Below are 26,114 nucleotides of genomic sequence, written 5' to 3' on the forward strand. Positions count from 1 at the left end.
AATGCCAGGACACAATGCAGACGTGCGGCTGTCGTGGTGACACTGTGAACGTAAAGTTCAGCAAACAAGTGGGGTCTCTGGGAGAGACCTGACTCCTGCATGTTGTTTCAGTCACAGGCACTGAACTCCTAGGGACACTATACGAGTCTTGAGTGGACCTGCAAGGCACCAAGTAGAAGGGTGGCCCTTCCAGTTATGGCTCAAATGCTTGCCCTTCCTCATACCCCGAGAACAGTCAGGCTGACTGACTACAAGATTCAAAGGATGGAGACACAGGCTCCACCTCTTGATGGGAGAATGCCAGTGACCTTCACTGGGCCCTGTATCTAGAACACTACCTGGTATGCACCAGGTACTCAGTAAATGTTTGTTGAGTGAATAAATGACTTCATGGACTCATCTGATGATCTGATCTGTCTTTTGGGAAGTGGTGTCTTGGCCCCCTCTCTAAGCTCCTAAAAGGTGGTCATGCCACACGAGCTCCCTCTGATCCTGAGGACAGGGAGAGAGAACATTCTCAGGCCAGAGAACCAAACACACCCACCACAATGAGAACAAACGACTCGCTGGCTACTCGACGGAGAACCTCATTGAACCTCATGCTATCTGATGAGCTGCCCCCATTTACAGATGAGGAAACAGTGCCTCAGAGACATGAAGTCACTTGCCAAAGTCACATAAGCAGTGTTAGGGTGGGACTCAGACCCTGGATGTCTGACCACCACACTCTCCCACCTCCCCTGGGGATCAGAGGCCATCTCAGCCTTCTTGGTTCCCAAACTGCTGTGTTTCAGTCGGGCCCAGGTGAATGTCTGTTCCAATTCAACAGAAAGGGTTTCTCACCATGCAGGCCACATCCCCTTCATGGTGGAAGAAGAAGGAAGCAGGGAAAAAAAATTTCCTGGCAGTGGCCTTGCCATCTTCTGGCTGGGCCACTGCACGCACTCCTTAGAAAAGTTTCACCTCTGATTTAGCATAACAAAACTTTTAATTTAGATGTTTTCATCTCTCTCTCCAAGTAAAAATAAGTTTAAAATAATGACTGTAATAAATGAAGGTAATTAATTGTAGTTTGTTCCTTTACTGTCTAGTCAGCTTAATTTTACCTTTTCAACTAATAATGAGAAAATAATTTTTGTGCTCGGAGGGTTAATGATATGTAACTGCGAGAACTGCTAATTGCATGTTGCAATCCATCCATCAACAACCCCATCTGTGCGACTTGATTATGTTTGCTAAATTATTGCTTTGAATTATCTTTCATAAAGCAACTTTTGTAATTAGCGGGGCTTTCGTCTTGCTCTTTTCTCTGCGCGCAAGGATATTCAAACTTTGGCCATTTCAAGCTGTCTCCATTAAGCCACCTTCTCTGGCTGTCTTTGTTTCCCTGAGCAGAGGGAATCAAGACTGTCCTTTAAGCAATCAAGGCGGAGAGGAAAAGCTTCCTTGATTCACAGCAGGGCAAATTCACTTCCTCTCCGCCCCCCTCCCACCAGCACGCAGGAAGAAAAAGAAAGAAAAAGAAAAAAAGACCCCCACATATACAGTATGAAAAGATAAAAGGATGCCCATGTTCTGTATACACCAGGGCTGGTGGAGTGAAATTAAGGAATTTGAACATGTTATATTTCAACAAGAAGTCCGCACTGTGGAGGAAGGAATGACGTGCAAGATATTCAGCCTTGGCGTTTTATGGGTTAGTTTATGTGACTCTGGAAGGTGTGTGCCTCAGGAAATATTCCTGGGAGGTGATTAATGCCCACTTGGGAATCCTCAGCTCTGAGCCCAGTGCCTAGTGGATCACAAGAGGGAAGCGGCATAAAGGATGAACCCTCATTAAAAAAATTAAAATGAAAATCAAATTTGGATTATAAACGGCCTGTGTGTGTGTGCAGTTTGTTCTGGACGAAGAAGATGCTTTTTATTAACACCTTTCTTTGCCGGCGTTTCTCCCCTGAGGCTCTTGGGAGGGACATGGCGGCCGCAATGGATTAGTCAATAGATCATGAAGAAAGCAGGGGTTTTGGGAATAAAACTCCAGACAAACGTCGTCTTTTTGGTGCATTAAAGGGACGATGGAAAACCCCCTTAAAAAAATTAACGAAGTTCTTTGACGATTCCCAGCTATTTAAATGGTGTCTATTCAACACGCCACATGGGTTTGGAAATGAGAACTCAGCTTTGTCTCTTTTGGCCCCACTAAGACTCTCTCTCTCCTCCTGCACTTATTGAGCACCAACTGTGTGCCAGACACCATGTCAACTGCCTCCATCCTGCTTAGTTCTTAGAATCCTTACCGTTAGCCTCATTTACCAGAGGAGGAAAGCTGCAGCTCAGAGAGGTTAAGCAAATTCCTCCAGGACACACAGCTAGTATAAGCAGCAGGGCTGAGAGTCAAGCCAGGCCAATTTGAGTCTGATTCACATGTGCTTTCTACCATGCTGCACTTGGGTCTTCTCTGGATCACTGCTGAAATATAATGTTTAACTCTTTCTTCTATTGAAAAGATGACATGAGTCATGCCTGCTTCCTAGAGGGCAGAAAACTCCCTTCTTTTGGATAAAAAGCGTTGAACATCTAGTTAGAAAAGAGGCAGATTTCAACCCAGGCATTGTGAAGGCCAAATAAATATGTGTTGAAGGTGATTGATAACAGAAATAATAAAATAATAAGATTTCTAATATGCAAGATAATGTCCTAACCACTCCATGAGTATTAACTTTGTTCTTCCTCAATCACAACCCTATGAAACAGGTATAATTATTACCCAGTTTTATAGAGTATGACATAGAGGCACAGAGAGGTCAAGTAACGTGCCTAAGATTAAACAGCTAGTAACTAGCAGAGGCAGGATTCAAAACCAAGTTGACTCCAGAGTCTGTGCTCTTCACTCCTTAGCGGCTCTCTGTGTGCCAGGAATTACATTAAACGCTTTCCTTTCATTATATTTCAGTTAGTCCTCAAAACAACACGAAAAGATCTGTAGTGCCTCTATTCCACTTGAACATACAGGGAAACTGAGGCTCTAAGTGGCTAAGAGAAGCTCTGCCGCACCAACCCAAGCAAGGGAATGACTGAGAAAGTGATGCTCTACACAAGACCCTGCCTGTCCTCGGGCTGGACAGAGGGGTCAGCTGCCTGAGAGGGCTTGTGTGCTGAGTGTTTCTCATGGGACCATGAGCTGGCAGATGGGGGCCTTTTTTTAAAAACACAAAGCCATGACAACACATTTCTAACATCACTGGTCTTCTTTCTGGTTTTTTCCCACCCCCTTCCAGCTCAGGCACCTCACAACCAAATGAATCAATACCGGGTGGCCCTATAAATAAATAAGCACATCAGTCAACTCAGTAATAAAAGGATGAAAAATATGGAAATCAGCAACATTTGTGTAAATCCAGTTATTGTTTACTTTAATACTGCCTTATGCGCTTATGTGGTTCCGAAGAGACAGATTTAGAAGTAATGTGGCACTTGGCAGACCACAGACTTAAAACGTATCTCCACTGGTGAGCTCTGAGAAGGACCAATCCTTCCAGGGTCCTGCCTGAATCCAGGGGAAGACTGAGAAGAGGCCCCTGAAGACAGAACACTGGAGAAATGGCTTCCCCTTCCACTCCCCTGACTCAGTGTAATTCTATTCTTTTCCTAGTCTACCTTCCTGCACCAGCCAGACAAGTGGACATTCTCAGAATCTTGGTCACAAAGTCAAGCAAAGTGGAGAAATGGGGGAGGTTCAGCTCCATCCCAGGGCTCCAGGAAGGCAAGAGAAACAACTGGCTGAGGACAGCTCAGCTGCCGCCAAAGGAACTAGGGCCCAATGGGTTGGCAGGAAAGGATGTGAATAGTGTAGATTTTATATACTCAGAGGGTGGGTGGTAGAGAGAATTTCAGGGGAGGCAGAAATCCCATCAAACAGAACAGAGAACCCATCCTTATCATGATAGCATGGCTGATATGGAGGGCATGAGGTAGTCTGCAATGGGGGTAGGGGAGTTTCTCTGCTGCTGGCATCCTCTGGCAACTCCAGGTGGGACAGGAGAGGGGACTGGGAAGTGTTTTTGTGACATGCCACAGGCCTTGGGTCTTACCTCAGCTTGGAAGCTTTTTAATACAGGAGCCACCATCTCTCTGATTTCCTGTAAAAGAGATCAGCGAAGAGTTCACCATGGTGCCAAGTGGGATACCCCCTTGGCCCCTGCTTGCAGCTCACTGTTGTCCCCCAAATCGGTATTTCCCAAGTGTGTCCCGTGTCCTGCACTCCATGAGGTTTCATGAGGGTCCCTCATATATATACCTACAGACAGACTCAAACATATACAAAGATGCCAAGACAGATCCAGTTGGGGCACATCAAGCACAACATCAAGTTTCTCCCCTGTAGGACTTTTTGGAGCCTTGTATATAATTCACACTGGGAATTTCTGGAAGAGGAAGAAAGGAAGTGGCATTTCCCAAATGGATTTGATCATGGAATGTTCTTTTATGCAAAGTACCTTGCGGGACTGGCGGTCCATCAGAGAACATTCTTTGGAGCTGGCACTGGAGAGGATCCACACCCAGGGCCATGTCACCAAAGCCCCTACATGAAAACCTCTGTCCTTCAGGTGTTGCTCGGGAGATGTCTCCCTAGGCTGCCATTTCTGCTTCCCCACCCAGCCGCCCCCTCCAGCAAAGACATCTGGCATTTTAGCAACACCACTCTGTACTGTGCTGTTGCTCTATCCTCACCAGAAGGTGAGATTTCTGGGCACTTGGTGGGGTCACCTGCCATGGCACCCTCCAGCTCAGAAGAAGGGCTCTGTAAATGTTTGATAAACTCCATGGCACCAGGCTGTCTTCAGAAGGCAGCCTCCTATTGCTGAACCCTAATTTCATGCCTTTCTCAAGTGATCTTGAAGTTCTCAGCCCCAAAGGCACCCCTGATGGGACCCCCATGGGTTCTCTCCAGCATGCAAGAGGGAGGCCTTTTAGAACCAAGGGTCCCAAGATCCCAACCATAAATGTTCCAGCTTCCTCTGAGACCCACTGGTGACTACCCTAACTGCTGTCATCTATGGCCCACAGGAAGCCCCCATGGGAGGAGAAGCTGGGGGTGCTGGAGAGAATGGAGAGGGGATAGCAGAGAGAAGCAGGAAAGGAAGAGATGGCTGAAGAATACATATTTTAGGTGAAGAATAAATCCCTTAACTATGAAATAGGGTTGTGTTGCTTCTGTCCCTGCAAACAATTCTTCTTCTGGGCCCCGGGTACATTTTCTGACTGATTTGTGGCCCCCAGGGCTTCTCAGAGCCACTGATATACTGACGTATGCTGGGGATCTTCAGGAGGGACGTAGGGAGTGCGTGTGAACCTAATGGATTTATTTGATCAAAAGGAACCGTGAGTACAAAAGCTGAGCATGGAAAAGGAAACTTAGGAAAACCTAGGTTGCGGGTTGTAAACTCAAATGCCCACAGAGGCTGAAGGAAGTGGACAGGAGGGAGACAGCCTGGGAGGTCCTGTGGCAAATCTCAGGCAGTTGCTCAGCTGTTTCTGATGACCACCACGTGCGCATGGAGCATCCTTGTGGCCAGATCTACCAAACAGTATCAAAAGATACCGGAAATCTGAGTTTTGAGGTGAAATCAGAGATGCTAAACATTGACAACTTATTGTAAAATTTGAAAGACTTTTACAGACCAAATAAAACACATCAACAGGAAACCTCTGGTCTGGGTTCAGGAATTGTAGGTGTTGGAAGGGGCTCAAAAACCATCTTCAGCCCCCTGAATTTACAGAAAGGGACACAGAGGCCCCAAGAGGGGCTGCCTTATTCAAGGTCCCAAAACAGAGTGAGCTGCACAGTTGGAATTTCAACACAGGTCAACAGACTCCCCAGACAGGCTCTGTTCACAACCCCACACTCAAATGAATTTAGGGGATTCAAATCTGAGAGCCATGGTGGCGTTGGTGGGACTTTGGGCCAATGCCAGCCATTTCTAGAAGCCTACTGCCTTGTATGCTTAACCCCTGGGGGAAACTGAGCAAAGGCACCAGCAGGAGGTGAGCTGGGCACCAGCCAGATGATATTCTTAAATAAAGTCTTGGCATGACTCCCCCATCAGGAGAGACTAGTTCCAAAAATGAGAATTTTCAGAGGCGCGACTATAATAGGAATGGAAACTTATTCCTCCTAATTACATAATTGCATAATTATGCAGTATTAAAATTATGTAAGCTGAACTCAGAGGCTTAAAACCTGGCCTGGATTTCCCTCATCACCTGGGGGCACCCACGTGGCCTGGGGGAAGGAGGACGAAATGGTGGCCTGTGAAGATCTGTGGCTGTTTCATCTCTGCTTCCCAGAGACGGGAGAGTCAGAGGCAAAGCTTCTGGTTCTCTCATTCTGGACAGAAAAATCAGTGTAAAGACCCAGCTGTTCTCTGTTCTAAGAGGGAGGGGAAGGAAGCTCATAATATCCCTATGCCTTCTTAGCTCCCAGTCAAACCCAGTGCTTGACTTGGCCTTTCTGGAGCCATAGAGTGGGAGGCACGCTCAGATCTGAGATTCCTGCCCCTTCTTCAGGTGCACCCTCTCTCAGCTCTCAAACCTGATTCCTTCCAGAGTTGCTCCATAGACAAGTTCTAACTAGATCCTACTTCCCACTCTCGCTTTGAAGAAACAAAGATATTTATGACTGGTGTGAGGAGGATTTCACAGCTAAGAGGCTGACCCCTCTGCACTCATGTGGCTTGATTCCTGGGTAGGCTGGCTTCTTCTCCATCTTTCCATGGCCCCCTCCTCCATCAGTAAGATGGAAATAGGATCACTAGGTGACTCCAACAGGTAGAGTGGAATCAACATGTCCAGGTCTGATACCTCTGGAACGGCAGACCCTGTCTGGCTGTCCTCCCAAGATCCAGGCCACCTGAGTAGGTTGGGAGAGAGAGATCAACCCTCTGCTAACTACAGAGGAGCACAGCAGGCTTTGGGAATGGGTGGGGATCTGTTTCCTGTCATAGCTCTGATGTGTCACATCCCTGCCAACATTATATGGAGTCAGAAGGTTTTCTTTTTCCTATTTGTGTTTATTTCCATCATTAAAAAAAAAATTTGAGAAGCAACAGGGGGCCTGATAGAGGAGGAAAAAAAATTCACACATTCACCCCTGTGAAGAAAGAAACATGTCCATTCTCGTCTCTTCCCCTGGGGGACTCTTACATTGCAGGGGCTGGTCATTAACTGCACCACTCTCATGGCAGCTGGGAAAAACAATGCTGGTGGCTGGAGCTGCAAAGGAGGAGGCGAAGGGGAAGAATGAGGCATGTTTATGGGGGGTGGGAGACAGTTTCAGACATGGATATCGAGGGAAGGACCGGAAAGGGTGATAAGAGTCTACAGCCATCATCTCCCGGACTCCAACGGGAAAGCAAAATAAAATCAGGAACTCTAGACAAATTGTCTTTGCCATCAAGGCCAAGCATTTGACTTAGACATTAACGTGAGGGGAAAACAGATGTTGTATAGAGCCCTCAAAAACAGTGACTTCCATGGAGAAGCGTCCTGTTCTTACTCTAGACAGCACTGCTGAGCACTGCTATACCAGGGAACACTGAAAGGTTGAGGGTTGTAATTTTTCTTTGTGGCTAATTAGCTTCTTTTCTTGTTAGTCACTTATGTCTATAGTTTTCAAAATATAGCTTGAACAGAGAAAAATCTGCATTCCTACTGAGTTAATTCTATAACAGCAACTATACTGTACCTCAGGTACATTTTTCTTAAATTCCCGGCGGAGTTCAATTAAATGTTTATGAGAATGTTCACTCTCCTCCTGCCGTGCAGACAGCTCGGAAGCGACGGAATTAAGCTCCTTCTGGAACAATAATAAAAAAAAAAAAGAGAGAGAGAGAGAGACACAGAGAGAGAGGGAGAGAGAGAAAGAGAAAAGAAAAAGATTTTTTTCCTCCTTTTCCTTTTTAATTATTGTACAAAACAGCATTCCAAACAAGTTTTCTTAACTCACAAAAAGGCTGAGAAAAGACAGGATATTGACTCCTGGCACAAATGAATAATTTACGAAACTGGGGATGCAACTGAAAAAAATCCAGGACAGCTTTTTTTGCTTGTCAGAAGTCAGGCCAGATCAATAATCTCCCATAAAGTTGGGTGGAGTTGTTTTTTTTCATTTCTCCCTTACGCCTCTGCCCCACCTCTTAAATTTCCAAGGGAGTGATGGCATAAGCTTGTCAGTAACTGTAGAAAACATCTCCAAACCGTGTCAAAATAGTAAAGTGCGGCATATTGTATGGGCATATTATAGTGTAAGAAAGTGCTGTCGACAGCTTTCATATATCAGAGGTGGGAACCGTTCCAACTATGACTTACTTACACTTAAGGGTTCATAAATACGCCTCTTAAGATATAGATGGCTTTTTAATTTCAGTAGATTTTGGAAAAATGAAGGTGCCAATAAGAAGCAAGATGACCTTTTGTGTATCCTGCAGTAAATCATTTAAGGTTCACTTCAAGTATAAGAGATATTTCATTGAAGACTCCTGGATTCAGAAGAAAAGGATTGGAAGCAGCCTTGCCTGCTTATGTGCAGTGAAGGTTTCAGACCAGGTTTTTACAGGATGTACCAAGGAGGGAAAAAAAGAGAGTGAGGGATGGAAGTGGGGGACGCTCCAGCTCACACACGACAGGCAATGTCTGCTGGTCGTACATGCATATTTGATCACCCCCTCACAGCTTTCTTCACTTTAATGGTGGCAGTTTCACAAGGGGCGTACAATTCACCATGAGTTGTCATGGATTTCATTTGCATAATTCAAGAAATGCTCTGTTTATGTGGTCTGCTGCTTTCTTGCACCATCCCGAGATGGGCTTTTTTCTGGACCATAACTCGAGGAGCATTTCTGTATATATCACCCGATTATATTTGTAGCAATCAAGCCCCGTAATTTCCTAAATCCGATGATGCAATAAATTTCTGCAATCAGATTTATTAAAAACACACATGCAGATGCGAGAGTGTATTTCTAGGGTGAACTCTTTAATCTAACATATGTATGATGATGCCCGGCACCGTGCTGAAAGACCCCATTTGTCATCGCTAATACGCATTCATCTTGCACACACAATGAAACACTTTTACCATTAGATAATGAAATAAAAGTACTATTAACCCGCTGCAAATCCTTTTCTCTCTAAGAGACGAAATGCATGGTAATTGTCCTATATCATGTCTGAGAGTTGGTAAATCGGCTCAATAGCAATTCACCATAGCACCGTAATCCTCATACCCATTGGAGGTTGGAGCGCCTACCCCAAACCCAGGATAAGTGTCTCTGCCTGTGGAAGCTTTGGGAGAAATCGGGAAAGGAATTTCTATTATCTGGAGAAATGTCTAACCTCTTTGGAGAATCACGAGACAAGAAGGGAGAAGGTCAAGGTAAAAAAGTACCCATTAAAATAGGAGGGCAAGGGACTGGAAATGTGGTGCTCTCCAAGGTGCTGAAATCAATTCTCTGCCACAGCACTGGGTACACCAACCCCAAGGTGCAGGGGCTTCCAGTCTAAACGCCCCACTGAATTTTTGAGCCAGGTGAGGATCAAGGTGTCATGGGAGAGGAGAGAGAGAAACAGAAACAACTTCTGACAGTCTGCCAAGGTGACAGAGAGAATAAGGAGCCTTCTGGTTTATCATTATTTAAAAATAATTGTAGTTTCCAATAAAGAAACCACAATTGACCATGACCAAAATATTGAGTGACTAGGGAGAGATTGGTGTTTGTAGCAATAGAACTGATCAAAGGTAAACAAAAACCAACTAGGTGGTGCAGCCAGGTGGACAGACCCTCACTTGGCAGGAGAAAAGGAACTGGAGTGTCATGGTCCATTTGAGTTGCGGGAGAGTACTCAGTTTTTCTTAGTTTTTCTCATCTGTCTTGAAGATAAAGGTGTGATTTTTACATTGCTACAGGACAAACAGAATTGGGACTTGGGCTAACATCACAAGGTTTTGAATGATCATATATCTGACACAATGTTCTTATCTCTGGGATACTGCCTCTCCCAGCATCCCAGCAACCTGGTGGGGGCTGAACTTTGACTCCTTATTTAAAACATCAAACCCAGGTTCCAAAAGGAAATCTCAGAGCAGGATAATTCTTAACTGTCTGATGTGCTGTATGAGACAATTATGCTGTGTGACTGCACTGGCTCCCTCCACCCTAACCTCCAGGCTGCCCGTGGGTACAAATCTGTCTGCTGTGTCCACACCGTAGACAAGGCAGAGGTGAGGCCAGATGGGGAACATCAGCAGGCATCCAACCCCAGAGCCATGCAAGCCCAGTTCTTGGTGTCTTTCCTGTTCATCCCTAGAGGAGCAGACGATGTGACTGATGTCCATGTTCTTCTCAACTTTGCCTTACATCTATGTTCATCCTTCAACTCTGAATTCTTGCCACATTTCTATGGGAAGTACACTAACAACAACAACAACAACAACAACAGTAAATAATCATAACTACCACTTATTGGTTGCTTACATGTACCAGGCACCATGCTAAGCTCCTTATATACATCATTTCATGTGAGGAACACATTAATATGTTTTTAAGGTGATTTAAGCAGGGACTAAGAAACAAATTACAGTCCTAATAACTCAGGTGTGAATTATCTCTTTGGCGGATTATTAAGGCAAAATTGTAATGCCCTGCTCTTGATAGGGCTTCTGCTCCACTTCCCCACTAACTGAGGGATGTTCAGGGAGCTTGTTTTAAAAGTTATAAATGTGTAAAGCATCAAGCACAGTATAAGTGTTCAAGAAATATTGGCTGATATTAATTTAGATAAACTGAGATCTCAGAAAACATCCCACTAGACCAGTGATTATAAGAGTTCTGGATTTCACAGGTCAGTAAAAATCTCACACCCTCACCCCCCAATAAAAGGATGACAAAGTATTGCCAAGTTTTACTCTATCAGGCAAAGACATTAAAAACCACTCTCTCCCACCCTAAAAGATAAGACTATTTGAACATTAACAAAGCAAGAGAGCCAACAACAGAATTGACAAGTCTTTTAAAATAAACACATTTAAAATAAAAAAGCTCACAGCACTGTATTTATATTGAAGGAATATAAGAAACTCTTATAAACATAAACCAGCACAGGTCCGAAGCTGCGTTTTAGAAATAAGTGTCTGAATCCCCATACACACACACAGGTAGCAGGGCCTCTCTGATGATCAGGTAGAACTTGGGATACTCTCCCACCTGGCCCCCCAGCTCCCCAGCCCTAGGGGAGCCATGATTAACACAGCCCCAGACTTTGGGCCAGGCCCAGGCGGGGAGAAGACTCATCTGATTAACCGGCCATCAGCAGCAGACAGACAGCCCGGAGCCCGGCGCAGACCATTCAAATAATGATCATCATAAACAGCCCATTTGCAACTAAAAAGAAATAATTTTAATGAGCTTGAAGCAGATGATAGATGCAGCTGAGGCTCGGGCCAGTGTGCAGAGAGGAAGGAAGCGGAGACTGAGCGCCACCCTGGACCAGGAGCAGCAGAAGAGGCTGAGGCAGGGAAGAAGGGCTCTTCTGATGGGACCTACAGCCCCACTGCCTGCCCACAGGAAATGCCCACCGCCTGGGGAGTGCCCCTAGCTCCGAGAGGGTCTACCATCAGCTTGCTGGGCAACCTTGGAACTTCTAAGGCACTCAGAGTCTCAGAATATATGAGCCAGAAGGAACTTTTGAGGTTGTCCAGTCCATCACTGTCTGAACTTCAACCATACATACTACCCCTCTGCACGCATTTTGCCGTATTGATATTCTACATAAATTACTATTTCCTTGATATTTATCTTCAAACTGACTCTTATTTCTTTATTTTTGCATAGCTTTCAGTTCAATTTTGAGGTCAAATTTTTATACCCTTGTAACCACTGCCCAGCTGGATATACAGAATATTCACACTCCTAGCACCTCGGAAGGCTCCCTTGTGCCCTCTCCTAGAGAGCACCCTCTGAAGGTAACCATCGTTCTGACCCTAGCATCATAGATAAATTTTGCCTGTTCCTGACCTTTACATAACAACCCCCTCTTTTTTTTAACCTAAATACGTATATTTGAAAAGGAAATTATTTTTTATCACTAGAGGACCCTATGCCATAAACAGATGGCAGTCTTTAAAACAAAAGTACAATGAAAACAAAGCACTGCTGTTTGTCTTTGTTATAAAAGGAGGTTGGCAAGTGCTGGAGAGGTGTTGAAGGTAGAGACTTTCTTCTTGTTCAAATGAGAAGGAATGGATGACCACTGAGAAGGGATAACTGTTCCTCCCGACACAAGTCAATCCCTTCTAATGTCAGATCTACTTACAATCATCTCACGTCCTATCAGTGTGGCTATGTCCCACACTTTAGCTAATACCAATTGAATCTGATTCTCCCATTTTAGAAATGAGGAAACTAAGACAAAACAGCTTAGGTTACCTGCCCAAGCCACATAGCTGGTTAAGAGGCTGGATTTCCTCAGAAGGGAAGGTAGCTCTTGGGTGGGGAAGGAAAACTGTTGGTTATCTATGGGGAGGGCAAGTTGAACATTCTCAGTTCAACTGTGTTTCCCCAACCAGGAAGGATTGGGAATCTTATAAGAATACTTATTTTTGAAAGAAGTTTAACACATGACCTTGACCCTCCAGGTGATCTGAGCTAGATGCTATGTTCTTATAGAGAAAGCACACATAAGACATGTCTGAACTGTGCATATGCATGTCAGTTCCCCCAGCATATGCTCACACTCTTCTCAGCTCCAAAGAAACCCAAACACTCAGACATGTCCCCTTAATACCAACTCTGAAAAGAGACCTTCCAAAAACGAGGCAGCAATTGTTGGAGATTAGGGATTAAGGAAGCAAGGACCTCAGGTGTTCCCATACTTTGAAGGGATTTCATGAAGGAAAAGAAACTCTTCCTCAGTATGTCCCTCCCCTGCCCAAAACCCACCTCTGGCTCTCCACTACTCTAGCACAATTGCCACACTCCCCATCTAGGTGTCACTGGGTCTCTGCCAGTCCTTCCCATCTTTCCATCTCTTTGTTTCCTTCCCAACCAGACTGAATTCCTTGCAGGAATCCAAAGGCAACAGGGTCTCCCAACTCCATGACTCAGCAGACTTCATTCCTTCAGCACAGATGATCTCATTCTGTCTTTGCATCTGATCTTATTATCCTTTGTGTCTTGGCTTAAATGTCCCCTCTTCCAGGAAGGCTTCCTGGACCCTCCCCTCCAAGTCTGGGCATCTCCTCTGTGCGCCTGTTATCCCTTTCTGATATCTGCCACCAGATTTTATTTTTAAAGCCCTAGAAACTTTTCTCCAAATGAAACCTTATACAGACATTCCTTATAGAAAACAATAGCTCATGGCTAACATTCATGCTTACGAGATTATACATGCTAGTATTTATGGAATGTGCTAAGCATTTTATGTATATTATCTCCTGTAAGGATATATGAATGAAGTGGAAGTTGACATTCCAGGCCAGGTCTGGAAAACAAGGATGATCAATGATTATGACTTGAGACAGTCACCAACTCCCCCCAAGACAAACCTGGAACTCTGCTTTCTCTTTACTGCAGGGAGATGCAACCAGAGATGTTGTACATTGATCCATCCATCTACCCGTCCATCCATCCATCCCTGATCTCCAGTATGCTAGGGGACTGACAACAATAACTCAAGATACAGTCTTTATCCTCCAAGGGCTCAGAAACCAAATAAGACAAGTCAGGGCATAAATAATTCTAGTAAAAGGGATAAAGGCCATTATATAAGACATCATCTCCAGAGCAGAGTGAAACCCTAACATATGCCCTGAATTGCCTTTGTGTGGGTATGGAAACTGATGGAGTAAGGGAGAGATAAGCATTTTACCTACTTCTACTAATTAAATCACTGTGTGGTTCCCAACTTGGGCAGGGGCTGCCAGTACCTATTAAGTTACCCAGGCTGGAAGCCCTTTATCCAACTTCCATCCAATCACCCAACCAACCATCCATTTATCCATCCATCCACCCATCCATCCATCCATCCATCCATCTATCTATCTAACAGATCATCTATCTTTGAACTGATCAGCCATTCATCTATTTGTCCAAATGATCATCCAACATCCATCTATCCAATCTCTCACACTCAACCAGTCATCAATCCATCATCCATCCATCCATCCCCATCTAATAATCCATTCAACTAATGACTGAGCCCCAATTCTGTGCTAGGTACAGTGCTAGGTACTGGTATATAGAAATTAACCAACACAGTCTCTGTCCTTGAGGAGTTCACAGTGCAGTGGAGGAGAAAGACAGGTCAATTCCAACACTGTGTGCCTAAGTACAACGTGAAAAGTATGCATACAGTGTGACGGGAACACAGAGAGCAAGATGAGTTGCTGTGACGGGGTAAAGAGTCACCAAGGTGGGAAAGTTTGACCTGGGTTCAGGGGATGAATTGGTTAAGGAAGGTAAGCATCCCACACAGAGGAAATGGGATTATTGTGATAGCCCCCTAGCTGGTCTCTCTCTTCTTGTCTTTAGTTTTCTCCTTAACATGTATCATTATCAAACACACTATGTATTTTATTTACTTAAATTTTATTTACTAGAATAAAAACTCCATGATAGCAAGACAGAGATTTTGGTCCTTTCCTCCTTAACCTCAGTGCCTAGAACAGTTCCTGTTACACAGTAGGCACTTTAGAAATGTTTGTTGGTCAAATAAATGAATGAATGAATGCTGTATGTCAGAAACCTGGAAAGAGCCTGATCCATCTGGGGAACAACGGCAATGTTCAGGGACCACAGACCTGTGTCCAAATTCTGGCTCTGACCCCTCACTAGCAGTGTGAGCTTGGACAAGACACTCAACCTTAGTTTCTCTATCTGTAAAATGGGGATACAAATTTGTGCCCAGAGCGTTACTGAGAAAATCCCTTGAGCACCAGATTATAAGTAGCTAAAGCGGGAGGCACAGTGTCTAGGATCTTCAGGGCCCATACTCTCTCCAATGGAATGTCAGCCCCTCATGGGTGGGGACAGTGCCTGTCTTGTTCACAGCTGTAGCCACAGGTTCTAGCTAAACGGGAGATGCATAAAGGCACTCAAAAAACACTCGTGAATGAATGACTGTTAGTAGATATAAACATGAGAAGCCCTTTGTGGCAGGAGCAAGGGGGGGCCCTCTTTGGGAGGCCAAACAACCCATTCTGTATCTCAGGGCCATGGAGCCATTCAGGGCTTTGCCATCAAGAGTCCCAGGCAAACACCGAGAAGGAGGGTTTCTGGGGATGCTGTGGGGCATGATGGGTATGTTGCCTTCAGAGTGGCCTCAGAGGCTGGCTCTAGCAGGGGACTGGGGGATGACCTGGGATGAAGGACACAGGCTGGCCTGCCATGAGCAAGAAGAAAAGATGGATGGCTCTGCAGCCCACTGAGATGGATAACTGAGCCTTGGCTGAGAGACAGACCAGGTTACCAGAGCCATCCATCACTCCTTGCATCGTATGTAAATTTCAGATGCCAAGATGTATTGGGCCAATTATCTAAGGGCCAGGGCAAGGGGCAGTGCCTATGAGAAACAGTTCTCAGCCAAGCTGGCTTTACTGATTTCCATCAGCTGGGCAAGGGTGATAGTTCACACTCGGGTCACAGAGCCCATTGAGAGGACTGTGGCCAAACCTTAAGGCCTGGGTGTGTGGGTGAGGCTGCCAACAACTTCTAAGCAAACTCCCAGTGCAGTGATCACAATAATATAATAACTGTCCCATAGAGTGCTTACTAGGTCCATGTTAACTGGCACACAAAAGTTCATTTAATTTTCCCAACAGTGCTTGCCATGCAGTGGATTCTCTAGAAACATGTGCTTGAGGGAGCAAATGAATGGTCCTGTGATGCAGGTGCCATTTTACACATGGTACCTGCAGAGAAATAAACCCACTTGCCAAGGTCACACTTTCTTCCAGATTCTTTCCTCCAGATGCTCATGGGGCTACCTTCCCCTGACCTGTGTGTCCTAGACAAGGACTCTTGTGGCATGAAGATCAGGAGCATGGCTGGGCCTGGTCAGTCTCTGTCCATCTGGTTGTCCATCTGTCCGTCCATCCGTCCATCCATCCAGTCACTCACTCATCTACTCAACTATAATTTAAGTGCCAACAATGTTGCCCAGAACAAATCAGATCCAAGTCCTGCCCACATGGAGTGTTTGGTCATGTAGGGCACATAGAAAATTAAAACTGTGGTCCACCAGGCCTTCCTAGCAGCTTCCAAAGTTCTGATTTCCAGAAAATCCTGTGGCAATTTGCTTTTGGCTGGAGGCAGGCCAAGAGCTCACATTCGGCAGGCAGAGCAGGTTCGAGTCTAGACGTTCTTACTTAATGGCTCTGTGAGTTTGGGCAGACCCTTGACTTCATTGCTGTAACATGGATTCATGGCATGCCTTCCCTCTTAGGGGTGCAGGAAGGATGAGAGACCTGTGGCTGGCAGGCGGTCCAGGGTGCAGGAGGTGCTTGGGTGCTCAGGGGCCAGGGCTGGCACTTGAGCTGGGGCCACTGCCAGTCCTGAGCCCCGAGGGGGCAGCAACCTTCCCTTCTCTGGTATTGGGCTGAGGCCCAGGGTTGCAGTGGGGACACCACACATCCTGTCAGCTTGACCCAACCATTACTCATCCTCTCTACTGCTGCCACCTGGGTGACCATAGAGGCCTCCTCACTGAGCTCCCCACTGCTGTCCTCACTCTCCTACAAGTCCCTTCCCCACCTGACAGCCACAGGGATACTGTTAAACCCAAGTCACATTCTGTCCCTCCTCTGCTCAAAACCACTCCATAGTTCCCACCTGACTCAGCATCAAGGCCAAAGTGCTCGCCTTGATGTCAAGGCCTCACGTGACTTATTCTGTCCTCACTTCCTTCTACGTCCTCCTCATTCACTCTCCTCCAGCCACACAGGATCTTTGCTGGTTCTTGAACACGTCAAGCACATTCCTGCCACAGGGCCTGTGTACTGGCTGTTCCCTCTTCCCGAACTGCTGGGGGTTTTTTTGTTTCTTTGTTTGTTTAGAATTCTACAAGGGTCTTTTCCTTGCCTCCCCTGAGTCTCAGTTCTTACACTGTCTTCTTACAGAAGCCTGTCCTACCTTCCTGTTTAGAATAGCAAGCACCTCCTCCCTACCACACCCATTCTTCTCTCTCTGCCTGTTTCTCTAAATGGCACTTGTCGTCAACACATTTATCTAGCTGCTACTCTATTTATTTATTGCCTCTTCCCACTAGCCACCCTTCCTGAATGTCAGCTCCAGAAGGACATGGGCTTTGTTTGGGCCACTTCTGTATCCCTGATGCTCAATACATGGTAGGTGCTCAACACTTGTTGAAGGAATGAATGTATGACTAAAGGAACAAATGAAAGACATGCTGGCCAACCCTGGCTCCAAACCCCCCCCCATGAGAACTTGCACCCCCACCTCCAAGGCCCCACCCCCACCCCCAAGCATCAGCCAGGAAAACAAGCCAGTTCCTGCTGCAGGCGGGACCTGGAGGTGGCTGTCCTTGAGAGAGGATGCCAATCAAACACCTAATTATCTCGCCACAAACCTGGGAGCCACATCCGATCACTTCCTCCTGCCCTTGATTGCTGCTTTATATTCCAGAGTTCTCAGATGTAAAACCTTGTGGCACCAGGAAAATAAAGTAGCCCTGTCCCCACTCTGGTGGTGTCAGGTGAGGGGCCAGGGACCCCACGTATCCCTCTTAGGGCTAACACATCTGGTCCAGCTGGGTGAGCTGGCTAGGTAGCTGCTCTCTGTGCTCTTCCCTCTCCTCTGTTAAAATAGAGGGAGGGGGTCATATCCAGTAATCACTCATTCACTCATTTCAGTGTTTACTGAGCGCCTACTATGTGCCAGGCACTTGCTAGGGGCCACAGTGGTGGTTACTCATTGTATCACGGGAGCTAAGTGCTTGCTATGTGGACACCACTTGTCCCCTAATTTGCTGTTGACTTTTGCCAAGTGACAGACCTTCCACTGCCCACTATTTCATTGGTTAAATAAAGGTCAGGATGTCTGAGGGGTTACTGAGAAGACCTGAAGAAATCTGTAAATGTAATTTCTTCCTAAACAAATGGCAGGAATTGGTGTTTAATAAATGCCCTGTAGAGTCTAGTTTGTAAGCGTGAAGACAAATATTTTTAAAGAAAAATATTTCGTAGGGGAGACAAGGAGGAAAAGGGAGCCAGAGTTCAAACTAAATGCCCCGCCTCCATTTCTGCCTTTGTTCCTAACCTGCAGGGATACCCCTTAAAGCCAGTCCTAATTTGGCTGCAACTCACACACCACGGCCATTCATTTTAGGGTTAGAAGATACTTGCTTGAGTGATGCCATCTCCAGGAGGGAGTCCCAGATTGAATAAGGGTTCCCCAGGCAGGGTCATCTGAGGGTCCCTGTGAGCCTCCTACTAATCAGACGACCCCATGACTGAGTCCCTTGTCCCAGCCTGTCACCAACATCGCGATAAAAAGTCTAATTGGCTGCTTCCTTTCCAAGGTGTGGGTCTTATTTCACACCAAGCTGCGTAAGGTCCTCGATATATAATTCTTCCACTTCCAGTGAAAGGGAGGGAAGGGAGGAGGGAGAGGAAGAAGAAAGACTACATTTTATTTTTGGAATGAACATCTCTTTTATCTACCTATTGTTTATTAAAATGTTTATCATCCACATAATGTGAAATTCCCATGGAGCCAACTTTAATTACCTGAAACTGTACCCAGGACCCCCAACTGCCTTCCTGGCATGGTCAATACAGTAACGGACAGGAAGGCCTACACGGCCAGGCACTGCCTTGATCAGGAAAGTTCAAGGACAAGACACCGATCCTTTCTGCAAAAGGGGGTGTCCTTTCCTCTCCCCAAACCACAAAAGGCCATGTCCCCAAACAACACAGATTAGACCTTTCTCTCCAAATGCTCTCTCCCCAGACCCAAGGAGATTTTCATCTCTGTATTTGGGGGCATGAGAGAATCTCCCCCTACCTACAGGCAAACAGTCTGTACAGAACTGAATTTTTACTGTATTTACTAAGAGAAAACTTCGGAATGACAGACTGCGCTATCCTAGACCAGGGACTTTCTTTCTCCAGAGCCTAAAGAGGCCTAAGACACAGGATACTCATTTTCTCAGCACTGGGCCTACATGAAGACTTAGTAACGTGGGCTGGGTTTGAATCCTGACTCTGCCACTCTCTGGCTGGGAGATCCTGACCCCAGAGCCCCAACTTCCTGACCTGTAAAATGGGGATAATGCTTGTAAGCCTCACCTCAGCTAGAGACGGGGGTTTAATGTCAAGCTGAGCTACCTAACAGCAGTACTGAGAAACAGGGCAGATCACTGGGATGGCAGCAGCTCTGCAGCCCTGGGTTCAAATCTTTGCTGTTATACTTGCTAGCTGTGATCTGGCCAAGTCACTGTACCTCTCTGAGCCTCGGTTTCCCCACCGGTAGCAGGAGGAGAAGAAGAAGAAGAAACGAATCCCAGGCACGTCTCACTCTTAAATATCTCTAACTGTCCAGAAATAATAACCACCCCTGCCGCCGCCTTCGTCCAAGCTGCCATCATCCCTCGCCTGGACTATTTCCAGGGCCTCCTTCCTTCCCTCCCAGCTCCCACCCTTACCTGCCGCATTCCAATTTCCAGGCAGCAGCTGGAGTGTGCTGTTCAAAACATGAATCAGCTCTTGCCATTGCCTGGCTTGAAACCTGTCCATGATGGACTCGCCATGGGCTTAGAGCGCAATCCAGACTCCCCGCACTGGGGCATACAGGGCGAAGCCACTGCTCAAGGCTCCAGTTTTATGTGGGCTGACATCTCTCCCTAACTCTGTGCACTCCAACCACTCCGATGGCTTCTATCCTCCGACTTGCCAGTCTCTCTCCCACCCCTCAGGCATTTGCCTGGGCAGTTCCTTTCACCTGCAATCCCTTCCCATCCCCCCAACTCTGGCCCCTCCTTAGTGGGGTCCTCCCTGCCCCCACCCCACACTCTAAAGGAGATCCACTCACTCCTTGCTCCTTTTCTCACAGAGGATTCACCAGCATTTGCAAAGACAAACTAAAACTAAAAGCTCCAGGAGGGCCGGACTTGTGTTTCTTTATTCCCAGCACCTGGGCCTACGCCTGGTGTAGAGGGAAGCTTAATAGACTCTTTTGGAATGAGTATTTGCTTCACTGAGCTTCTGTGCGCATCAAATGAATGTAAGGAATATGAAGAGACTTTGATAGCTACAAATGTTTCACACAAATAAAACAAAAATAACAATTTCTTCAGAATGGAAAAATCTTACTTTGGGACTTAGAAGCAGGAAAGAAAGAGTGAGAATAAAGAGGAAAGAGAAGAGAAAAGCACGGGTGGGATAAAATTTAGGATTAATGAGGTGGAACTAGTGTGTTTCCCCCAAAAGACAGTTTGGGGTGTTCTTCCACCACCCCTGGGAGCGTGCACTGCTGCCTGACATGTTAGCACGGGCCTGGGAGAATTACTTGGATGAAAATTCATTCACATTTTAAAACCGTATTTTTCACTGCGTAAACCTCAGCTGTGGGGTCCCTTCAGGCAGATCTGCTCTGTTGGTGGTGGGAAGTGGGTCTGGCCTGGCTGACCCAGCCAACACTCACCCATTCCACACCCACCCCGTGCTGCAGTGTGCTCCTGTTGTTCAAGGAGTAGGAAGCCATTTCTGCCCTCGCACAAAACAGGTCATTGCTGACACTGAACCTGATGTTGCTTTCAAACCGCACGTTCTAAAGGAGAGTGTCTGCTGTTCTTTTCAGAAAACCTCAGGTTTCTTAGGTCCTGCTCATCAACAAGCCAGTGGCATTCATTCCTTCATCCCTTCATCACACGTGCATTTGAGCGCCTACGTTGTGCTAGGCACTGTTCCAGGTGCTGGAGACCCAGCAGTGGCTGCGGTAGACAAGGTCACTACCCGTGTGATGCTGACAGCCTAGCACCTTATCTTTCACGGATGAAGGCGTGCAGTCTGGGCTTACGTGGTATTTATACAGCCCTGGGGACTGGAGAGAATAACAACAGTGAAGATAACAACAATGGAATATGATAGTTTTGTGCTCCTACTAAGAGGCAGACACCATGCTAGGGGATTTATGATCATTCTTCTCTGAGCCTTACAACAGTCCTTCGAGACTGATATTACTACTCCATTTTTTGGTTGAGGAAACAGGCTCAGAGAGGACAGGTCACCTGTCCTAGGTCACAGACTTGTTAAGTGACAAAGCCGGGATTTGAACCTGGGTACTCCTGGCTCCAGAGCCCATCCACGCTCTTCTCCTGATCCTACAGTATACCTTGACCTAAATCCACAGCACAACTTCTGGCGCTTCCCTCTCCGTCCTGAGACACTGTGCATTATCTAGGTGTGATATTCCAGGACACATGCAGCCCTGAATCCCTAGCTTATCCCAGCTATGAATAAAAGAGCTGAACTCTGATCAATCCTCAGAAAGATTCATCGAGGACCTAGAACATACTGAGCAGTGATCTTGAACTTCCAAGAACTGCACTGACCAATATAGTAGCCACTTGCTTCATGAGGTTCTTTAAATTTAGTACATCGAAATGAATTTAAATGAAATACTATTACAAATTCATTTCCTCAGTCACAAGCCATATTTCGAGTGCTCAATAACCAAAAGTGTTAGTGGCTACCGTACTGGACAGTTCAGATATACATCACTTACATCATCGTAGAAAGTTCTACTGGACAGCACTAACTTTAGAACACCTAAGATGTGCAGTTTTGTCCCTTGGGTCCCATGCTCCCACCTGCCATTCATCTTTTCAAGCTCCAACGGCTCCCAGAATTCACAGCCCAAACCCTGACTGAAACTCAACCAAAACTGCATGCTCAAATCTCCAGAAGACATGACTAAATGCTGGTGAGGATGTGGAGCAGCTGGAACACCCATACACTGCTGGTGGGAATGTGAAAAGGTGTAGTCACTCTGGAAGACAGTTTGGCAGTTTCTTAAAAAGTTAAACATAGATTTGCTGTACAATCTAGCAATTCCACTCCTCTACCCAAGAGAACTGAAAGTGTATGTTCACACAAAGACTTGTACCTGCACGTTCAGAGCAGCACAATTCACAACAGCCAAAAAGAGGAAACATTCTATATGTCCACCAACTGGTGAATGGATAAGCAAAATGTGGACCATCTATACAATGGAATATTATTTAGCAATAAAAAACAGGAATATACTCATACCTGTTACAACATGGGTGAGCTTTGGAAACATAATACTAAATGAAAGAAGTCAATACAAAAGACCACATATTTTATGATCTCATTTATATGAAATGACCAGAAAGGGCAAATCTATAGATAGAGAAAGCAGATTCATGAAGTCCTGGGGCTAGGACTGGAATCAGGAAGATCTTTTTGGGGTGATGCAAATGTTCTAAAATGGGATTGTGGTGATATTTACACAGCTCCATAAAATACTAAAAACTGCTGACCTGTACACATATAATAGGTAAGTTTTATTGTACATAAATTATACCTCAATAAAGCTGTTTTTAAAAAAGTCAAAAGAAATCAGGATGTAGGGAAAGCTATGTTCAGCTGCCACATAAAATCATAAAGCTCATGCTAATTTTTTTTTTAGAGCCCTCTTCGTCTTTGTATTGGAGCATCATGACAATAAGGAACATTCATGGACAAGTCACTGGGTGTCACTGGGTATCAGGCTCTGTGATCAGCATTTTACCTGAAGCGGTTATGAGTATCCCCATATCACAGATGGCAAAGCTGAGGGCTCAGAGAAGGTACTTCCCTGGCTCAAGAATACAGCATGATGAAACCAGGGTTCAAACCTGGGTCTATCTGTCCTGTCTCTCACAGTCCACAGGTCGCAGCATCCAATTCTGCCAGCAATGCTCGTTGGGAGCGCAGAAGAACCACCTTCATTCTGTGCCCTTGAAACCTCAAGCTGGTGGCTGGTGCCCGTTCCCTGTGTCACCTGACACTCTGTTGGCCAGGATTCACGGGGTCAGTTTTAGATGATTTCTATTCTAAAGCAATGTTTTGTGTGTTTCTTTTTTTCTCCCCCTAGGGGTTTATAAACTCTGTCTTTTCTGTATCAGGCTGAAACTTAGAATACAGGTTGTCAGCCAACATGCCAGGCATTTTTCTAAAAATAACTCAAATTGGTTAAGCCATTTTTAAGCGATGGAACAGTCAGGGGAGGGGAAAAAAAGCTGTTGGGTGGGAGGAGGTAGGAATTTTAAAGGTGGTTTAAGATGCTTTTTTTGAACAGCTTTAAACTAAAGATCTTGTCTGATTAAGATGGATGTGGACCAGGGGCCGCAGGTACAGACCAGGGGACAGAATGTGCTTTTCCCTGGTGCCTCAGGCCTCAGACTGGTTTTTCAGGGTGGGCATTTCAACACCCCCGTGTGGGGGTCTCCAGAACATCTCACGCAGAGGGGTGGAGAGTAAAGGACAGAAGGGGAAAGGGGAGAGGGGGAACAGTAGAGAACAGGACATTCTTTAGGAGCTGGGGGGATATGGGAAGGGGGGACCCAAAGGACAGACACACCAAGGCTGGAGTTTGCTGCACTCTCTGGCAGGACCACTAGATACTGAGGGTCTTCTCAAAATGGACCTGCCCCATTAAGTCAAACTCTTATTTGAATGCACGTTCATTCAATGTGCTTCAAGCACCTACATCAGGGAAGAGGCTGACCTGTTCCCAGCAGACCGCACAGGGCTTACAGCTGATATCAAGAAATGAAGGGATGGGGAGCATAACGAATGGGAGACAAGTGTCCCAGAGAAAGGGCGCAGCTATACTCAGCTCTGGCTGATTGGTGTCACAGAGGATTGTGGGCTCAGTGGGGTCGGAGGGTTTGATTCTACAGAAAAGCCCAAATCTAGATTTTTAATTTGAAAATCTCTTTATTTTTAATCGTTGGCAACAAATTCAGAAAAAAAAAATGACAATGTTGTCTGTGCCAAACAAAACAGATTTACTGGGGGATGTGGACCCTGGCCTGCCAGTGTGCAAACTCCAGTCTAGCCTGCTAATTACAAGGGATGAAGAGAGTAAGAGTAACAGTGATGGCTCACATTTCCGGGGCACTTACGACGTGCTTGGCCCCGCGCTAAAACAACGCTGTGAGGTGGGCACTGTTGTTATTTCCTTTTCACAGAGGAGTACATCAAGGCACAGAGAGGTTAAGCCATTTACCCAAGGTCACACAGCTGAGGTGGCAGGGCTGGATTCCAGCCAAGAGTCTGCTCCAGAGCCTTGCTTTAACCATGAGGCACTTGTAAGCTAGGTGGCCAATGATATGACACGTCCGTGACGTCCTGTGGAATCAGAGACCCCTGGAGATGAAGGGGTCATTAACATTCCAGTTCATCACTCTCACCTCTTATAAATCTGTCCCCCAGGGAGGCTGGGGAGGCTGAGAGCAGCCTCCAGAATGTAGGTTTCTCTCACTGCTCAATCCATCCTGGGACTGACCAGGCCCACCTGGTCCTAGAAGGTCTTCAGCAGAATCTGCGCTGCTTCCCAGGTGAGAGCCACCCACCTGCGCCCGCTGCCCACAGAAGCCAGCTCCCCCAGTCCCCAAAACCCTAAGCAGAGGGGCAGAGCTGACTGCCCTCTAGCCAGCATGAGGTCCCCGGGCCCCGCTGGCTCGCCACCCCCCACACCTCCAGTTCCTTCCTCCCAGGATCCCAAACAAGGAGCCTGTTCACAGCAGAGTGCTCATTACCATTTGCATCCCGCCTTTATCCAGCAGATGTGCGGCCGTTACAATAGCGCGAGAGAAAATAGAAAGAAATTTCGGAATTTGTTCTCCAAAGATATTCAAATTAGTTAATCAAGGGGCTTCTTATTGCTTCTCCTCTCCACCCCCCCCAACAGCTATCCATGAGGATAATTGATCAGCTGCTAATAACTGATTACACTTCACAAGTGTTTTCTTATGCCCATTACCAGAGTGTTTAAGGACATTTTGTAAAGTTCTAATTATTTCAAATTGTTTCACTGTAGAAAACACCTTGGCACAGTCGGTCGTTGGCTATGCCAGGGACGCCTGTGCTGGGTCAAAGGGTACTTGGAGGCGGTGGTCACGGGCCTGGGTAATCCCACACCCACCTCTCTCCTGGACGCCTGCACTTCTCTTCCCTCCCTCTAATCCATTCTCCACACAGCCACCAGGATGCTGTCCTTGGACCACCATCCCTTAACGATAAGGCAGGTCCGAACTCCTTAGCACACACGTCATTCATTCATTCAGTCATTCAGTTATTGTTTCATTTAACACAGCAGTTCTTAAAACTTTTGTTGTCTCAGGACACTTTTATACACTTAAAAATGACTGAAGCCCTCAAAGAGCTTTGTCTGCATAGGTTATTGCAATTGATACTTACGTGTTCAAAATTAAAACTGAGACATTTTTAAAGCACAAGCATATATAAGCACACACTCCATTAGCTTTCAGAGTGATGACATCATCACACATTCTGCAGCTTCTGGAAAATTCCACTGTGCATTCTCTCACAAGGCACATGTTAGATTAACAGCTGGGGTGCCTGTGGGGGTGCTGTAAGTGCAAGGGTGAAGCAGATGGAGAATTAATTCAGGTTCCCACAGAGATACACGTGGACACAGGCAGCTCACCTGCCTCCACTGCCTCCACTCCTCCAGGCTGCAGGCCTGGGGTCAACCACCCTCAGAGGTGTGTTTCTGTGAAGATACAAGGGATCTGTGCATCTCTTAATAATGCCAGGCAGCTCTCTGGATGTCCAAGAATGATGAACTAATCTTGTCGTCAAAAAACATCAGATGGGGAAAGATGTCAAAGGAATATCAGGGTTAAGTGGATGCCCTGGCTTGAGCAGTTGGGGTTGTGGGGAGGGGTAGTGGTCGAGGAAATGTCCACCATGAACGTGGGGAGAGTCCCTTGACCTAGGAAGGTCAGTGACAAGAGTGTAAGTGTGTAAATGAACAAGAAGCTAAAGGGATGATCCTTCCAGTGACAGA

The 26,114-nt window shown here is 46.1% G+C and overlaps 1 protein-coding gene across 1 annotated transcript in view; it reads right to left on the reverse strand.

The window, feature by feature from the left end:
• Positions 1-26,114, reverse strand: part of CUX2 (cut like homeobox 2) — a 255,122-nt gene that overhangs the window by 92,622 nt on the left and 136,386 nt on the right. The window contains exons 2-3 of the mRNA XM_057747176.1: positions 7,745-7,855; positions 4,092-4,139 (exon numbers count right to left, since the gene is read on the reverse strand). Coding sequence (XP_057603159.1) covers positions 4,092-4,139; positions 7,745-7,855 — 159 coding nt within the window. The remainder of the gene's footprint in view (positions 1-4,091; positions 4,140-7,744; positions 7,856-26,114) is intronic.

Source organism: Hippopotamus amphibius, chromosome 8, assembly GCF_030028045.1.
Source record: "Hippopotamus amphibius kiboko isolate mHipAmp2 chromosome 8, mHipAmp2.hap2, whole genome shotgun sequence".
In the NCBI taxonomy this organism is placed as follows: Eukaryota; Metazoa; Chordata; class Mammalia; order Artiodactyla; family Hippopotamidae; genus Hippopotamus; species Hippopotamus amphibius.